Here is a 6,480-nt window from a genome sequence, read left to right on the forward strand (position 1 = left end):
CTAGACTCTAGTAGCTAAAAGTAGGGAACCATGAATACTCCCTTGTGGCTACGGCATAACTATCACAACACGCTGAGATACACAGGTTATTTTAAAGGACTGTATCTAAAAAATAAATCTTCAGAGAAATTTACAACATATGTCTCTTACCTCATAAATGTTGGGATGCCACATTTTGGTCAGGAATCTGAAGGTAGGTGGTGAATATGGGTAGTCAATAGGAAATTTAATATGCGCCTGAAAAGGAAAAAATGAAATGCTAATAAATGAGACTGAAGATTTTTCATCTAATAATTCACCCTATTATATACCAGTGAAACAAAACTTTCTATGGAGTAGATTCTTAGGATTAACAACTACTCTTACACATTTGTTAGTCCCAATGTCAGAGTTACTATTAGCGTTCTTAGCGTCTTTACAAATATTCATAAGAGCTTATATCAAATCACCAAAAACTCAACAGCTAAATAATTTTTCATTACATTCATGAGTGAAAAACAGTAATAGGTGCAGGTATGGCACACTAATTACTACATTTATTTTTAACACAAAATGTAATTAATATAACCTCATGGTACATAATACAGAACAAAAATAATTTATAACTCACCTGATTTAAATACTACTCAGAAATAATAAATACTAACATTTTGATACAGTTCCTTCCAGCAGTTTTTTGGTATATACATGTTTATTTCTTTATAAAACTTATTTTCAAAAACTTATTCTGAGTATACTAAATTTTATAATTTTTCCCCATCCATAGCATACATTTCCCTACAAAAGTCTCCAAATGTATGATTGTTAGTATCTGTGTAACATTCCATCATATGAATATATAGATGAATCATTTTAAATAAATGATTTCTGTATTTTGGGACATCAGGTTGTTGTTCACTCTTTTGCTGTTATAAATAACTGCAATGACTGTCCTTGGCAGTATACCATATTTCAAATATGAAGAAATCCAGAAAGACCCTCATCTAACAGTATAGTAAAAGAGCCTGTGGAAGGGACAGAAAGGACAAGCTATAGTATACTAAATAAGCTACAAAAAATAGTAAACATGGCAAGTCACAATCTTCAAAAATTCTTCTCTTGATAAAAGCAGTAAGAAAATTGGCAAACGTTTTAAGACTCAATTTTTCTCTGAAAAGTGCAGAAGATAACCAAAGGTTTGCAATAAATCGAGGGGCGTCTATTCAAGAAAAAGAGCTGACCCTCAGTAAGAACAGTGGAACTTTGTGGTGTTTTAACTTGTCCCAGCCCCATGACCTACTCTCCAGGACCTATGGTAATTAAAACTAACATATCACATTCAAACAGAAGACAAGCAGCCATAGAATGGGCTAAGATTTCTTCAAAGCCTTAATCCCAAAAAACTGTCACTACCTGATTTTTTTGATGGTTCTGTAGAAAAATTCACTTGCAAGACTATCTACATTTGACCTGATCTATAGCTTGAGCAGTGTCAAAATAAATTTCCTTGAGTGTATTTGTTAATAAGGACAGGTAAATACTAAACTTCAAAGCTGCTCGTTAGGTCGAACAGACTAACCAAAAAAACAATGAGAAAAGCAAGGATGTAGCGCCTAGATAATTCAGTCCGTTAAGCGTCCAACTATGGCTTAGGTCATGATCTCACTGTTCCTGAGTTTGAGTCCTGCATCGGACTTTTTGCTGTCAGTGCAGAGCCCACTTCGGATTTTCTGTCTCCCTCTCTCTCTCCCCCTCCTGTGCTTGCGCTCTCTCTCAAAAATAAAATAAACATTTAAGGGGCACCAGGGTGGCTCAGTTGATTGACTGACCATCTGACTTCAGCTCAGGTCATGATCTTGTGGATCCTGAGTTCAAGCCCCTCATTGGGCTTGCTGTTGTTAGAAAAGAGCCCGCTTCAGATCCTCTGTCCCCCTCTCTCTGCCCCTCTTCCACTTGTGTTCTCTCAAAAAAAGACCCCCCAAAAATTAATTAATTAATTAATTAAAAAAGAGAGGAAAAACAAGGATATGAGATGTACATAAGGGCTTTGAAAATCTCTAACAAATTGCTAAGAATCTAGAATACTAGGTCCACGTGTAGGGCTGTGCATATGCCCAGGCTATAGACATGCTCAGGAAAGTCATGAGAATTCATCAGGACACCCTAAACTAGCATCTCTGGCTGAACTGAAGGATCTGTACAAGGAGAAGGTAAAGGCTAAGGCAGAGTTCAAAACTTGCCTAGCTGAGTGTTAAAGGCATGCCTCACACAGAGTTCCTCTTATAATGTACCCAAGGAGACTTCTTGGTACCAGGAAATCAAATGAAATCAAATCAAACTAAGGAAATTGCTGTCCCATCGTTAGCTGATCACTAAACTAACCAAGTGGAGACTTTAGTGGCCAAACATAAGAATATAGACAAAACAGTGGTGCCAGGGTGGCTAGGTCAGTTAGGCGTCCATCTTTGGCTCAGGTCATGATCTCACAGTTTGTGAGTTTGAGTCCCACAATGGGCTCTCTAATTTCAGCAGAGTCTGCTTCAGATCCTCTGTCTGCCCTCCCCCCACCTTTCTCTCTTGCTCTCTCAAAACTAAACATTTTACACATACACACACACACACACAAACACACAGAATATAGACAAAACCGAATTGGATCAGAAAACTCATTAAGCAAAGAACAATTACAATAAACAGCAACAAAAAATTCTGTTGCCACACTGTATTACTCAAACATCCAGTTTTCAACACAATACTACAAAACATGGCAAAAGAAAAAGAAAACAGGGGTGCCTGGGTGGCTTAGTCGGTTAAGCGTCCGACTTTCGCTTAGGTCATGATCTCGCGGTTCGTGGGTTCGAGCCCCGCGTCGGGCTCTGTGCTGACTGCCAGCTCAGAGCCTGGAGCCTGTTTCAGTCTGTGACTCCCTCTCTCTCTGACCCTCCCCTGCTCACGCTGTCTCTCTCTCTCTCTCCTAGAAATAAATAAAACATTAAAAAAAAAAAAGAAAAAGAAAAAGAAAAAGAAAACAACACAAAGTATGGTCCATACACAGGGTAAAAAAAATCAACAGAAACTCAAAGTCCTGATACTGAATTTACCAGGCAAGTTCTTAAATCAGCTGCATTAAATGTTTAAAGGATTAAAGGAAATCATGGCTAATGAACTAAGGACAGTATGTGAAAAATCTCGGCACACTGAGAATATCAATGAGGAGAAATTATTTAAAAAGTGAACAGCTCTTGGTGGGGGGGGGGGAGAACCAAATGGTAATTCTAGGGTGACAAAGTACAATAACAATAACCATAAAAAGCTAGATGAGCTGAACAGAAGATATCAACAGGAAGAAAAAAGAATCAGTGAAATTGAAAATATATCAATTTACATTACTCCATCTAAGAAATAAAAAAACAATGCTTCAGGGACCTGTGGGATACTAACATGCATATCAACGGGAATCCCAGCAGGAAAGAAAACAAAGGGGCAAAAAGGAATTTTGATGAAATAACTGCCCAATATCTAAATTTAATGAAAAACATTAAGCCTCTTAAACAAGAGGTTCAACAAATTGCCAATAGGAGAGACGCAACTGATCAAGCACAAGGGATTCTCAAGATATCATCTAATCAGAAACCAGGAAGCCAGAAAGCAGTGAAATGACATTAAATGTGCTGAAAGACCAAACTTATCAACCAAAACTTCTATAACCAACAAAACTATTCTTCAAAAACTGAAGGTGAATTAAACTATTACTAGATAGGGGTGCCTGGGTGGCTCAGCCAGTTAAGTATCTGACTTTGGTTCAGGTCATGATCTCGTAATTCATGAGTTCCAAGCCCCATGTAGGGCTCTGTGCTAACAGATCAGAGCTTGGAGCCTGCTTCAGATACTGTGCTCCCTCTCTCTCTCTCTCTCTGCCCCTCCCCCACTCAGACTCTGTCTCTAATAAATAAACAAAAAATAAATAAATAAAATTAAATAAATAAGATATCACTAGATAAACGTGGGGCGTCTGGGTGGCTCAGTTGGTTAGGTGGCCAACTTTGGCTCAGGTCATGATCTCACCAGTTTGTGAGTTCAAGCCCTGCGTTGGGCTCTGTGCTCACAGCTCAGAGCCCAGAGCATGCTTCAGATTCTCTATGTCTCTCTTTGCCACTCCCCTGGTTGCAATTTGTCTGTTTCTCAAAAAATGAATAAACATTAAAAAATTTTGGGGGCGCCTGGGTGGCTCAGTCGGTTAGGCGTCCGACTTCGGCTCAGGTCATGATCTCATGGTTCGTGGGTTCGAGCCCCATGTCGGGCTCTGTGCTGACAGCTCGGAGCCTGGAGCCTGCTTCAGATTCTGCATCTCATACTCTCTCTGTCCCTCTCCCACCTGTATTCTGTCTCTCTCTGTGTCTCAAAAATAAATAAATGTAAAAATAAATTAAAAAAAATTTTTTAATTAAAAAAAATATTACTAGGTAAATGAAAACTGAGAACTCATGACTAGCATACATTATAAATGTATTTTTTGGTTTATAACTTTTCCCCTTCTATCTAATTTAAAAGGTAATTATAGGGGCACCTGGGTGGACTCAGTCAGTTAAGCATTCAATTTCAGCTTAGGTCAATGATTCTGCAGTTTGTGACTTTGAGCCCCACATGAGGCTGTGCAATGACAGCTCAGAGCCTAGAGCCTGCTTTGGAGTCTGTGTCTCCCCCTCTACTGCTCCTCCCTCACTAGGTCTCCTTCTCTCTCCCTCTCTCAAAAATAAACACTTAAGAAAAATTTTTAAAAAAATACATAACGTAATAACTATAAATCTGTTGGGGCACCTGGATGGCTCAGTCAATTGAGTATCTGACTTAAAAAGAAAAAAAATTGAGTATCTGACTCTTGATTTCAGCTTAGGTCATGAGCCCAGAGCTGTGGGACTGAGCCCCATGTAGGGCTCTGCACTGAGCGTGGAGCCTGCTTGGCATTATCTCTCTTCCTCTGTCCTTCTACCCTGCTTGCATGCTCGTTTTCTCTCTAAAATTAAAAACTGTGTTGATGTGGGGTGCCTGGGTGACTCAGCTGGTTAGGCAGCTGACTTCGACTCAGGTTATAATCTTGTAGTCCGTGAGTTCGAGCTCCGCATCAGGCTCTGTACCAACGGCTCACAGCCTGGAGCCTGATTCAGATTCTGTGTATCCCTCTCTCTCTCTCTGCCCACCCCTTCCTCTCAAAAATAAAAACATTTTTAAAAATGTTTTTTAATTTTGTTGATGGGCACATAGTATATAAAGTTGCAATTTGTATGGCAATAAGAGAAAAGCAAAGGGGAGGGATCAGAGTTGTAAAGAACCAAAATATTTTTATTTTTTAATTCAAGTATAATTAACATACAGTTTATATTAGTTTCCAAAGTATAGGGGTGCATGGGTGGCTCAGTCGGTTAAGTGTCTGACTTCGGCTCAGGTCATGATCTCATGGTTCATGGGTTCGAGCCCCACAATGGGCTCTGTGCTGACAGCTCAGAGCCTGGAGCCTATTTCAGATTCTGTGTCTCCCTCTCACTCTGGCCCTCCCCTGCTCACGCTGTTTCTCTCCCTCAAAAAAAAAAAATAAATAAACAAGGGGCACCTGGGTGGCTTAGTCGGTTAAGTGTCCGACTTTCGCTTAGGTCATGATCTCGCGGTTCGTGGGTTCCAGCCCTGCGTCGGGCTCTGTGCTGACAGCCAGCTCAGAGCCTGGAGCCTGTTTCAGTCTGTGACTCCCTCTCTCTCTGACCCTCCCCTGCTCATGCTGTCTCTCTCTCTCTCCTAGAAATAAATAAAACATTAAAAAAATAATAAAATCAATTAAAAAAATAAAACATTAAAAAAATTTTTTAAGTACAACTGTGATCCAACAATTCTGTAAGTTACTCAGTGCTCTTCACAATAATTGTACTCTTAATCCCCTTCACCCGTTTCACCCATTCTCCCCCCATAACCACCAAATTGTTCTCTACATTAGTCTACATTTTTGTCTTTTTTGTTTTCTTTCTTAAATTCCACATATAAGAGAAATCACATGGTATCTGTCTTTCTTTAACTTATTTCACTTAGCATTATATCCTCTAGAAACATCCAAGTTGTTACAAATAACCAAGTTTCATTATTTTTTATGGCTAAGTAATATTCCATTGTATGTGCACATCTGTATATGTATACACACACACTCCACATCTTCTTTATCCATTCATCTATGGATTAACATTTGGGTTGCTTCCTTACCTTGCTACTGTAAATAATCCTGCAATAAATGTAGGGGTGCATATATCTTTTTGAGTTGGTGTTTTCATATTCTTTGGGTAAATACCCAGTAGTGGAATTATTGGAACATATAGTGATTCATCCTGTTTTTATTTTTTAAGGAATCTCCATAGTGTTTTCTACAGTGGCTGTACCAGTTTGCATTCCCATAAACAAAGGTTCCTTTTTTTTCTCCACACCCTCACCAATATGTTTCTTACGTGGTTTTTTTTTTTTTTC

The 6,480-nt window shown here is 39.0% G+C and overlaps 1 protein-coding gene across 1 annotated transcript in view; it reads right to left on the bottom strand.

Moving 5' to 3' along the window:
• The window catches only part of UBE2R2 (ubiquitin conjugating enzyme E2 R2), a 115,237-nt gene that overhangs the window by 34,961 nt on the left and 73,796 nt on the right, over positions 1-6,480 (bottom strand). The window contains exon 2 of the mRNA XM_039247056.1: positions 151-237. Within this exon, the coding sequence (XP_039102987.1) occupies positions 151-237 (87 nt within the window). The remainder of the gene's footprint in view (positions 1-150; positions 238-6,480) is intronic.

Source organism: Hyaena hyaena, unplaced genomic scaffold (assembly GCF_003009895.1).
Source record: "Hyaena hyaena isolate Hyena2069 unplaced genomic scaffold, ASM300989v1 scaffold_289, whole genome shotgun sequence".
Taxonomy (NCBI): domain Eukaryota; kingdom Metazoa; phylum Chordata; class Mammalia; order Carnivora; family Hyaenidae; genus Hyaena; species Hyaena hyaena.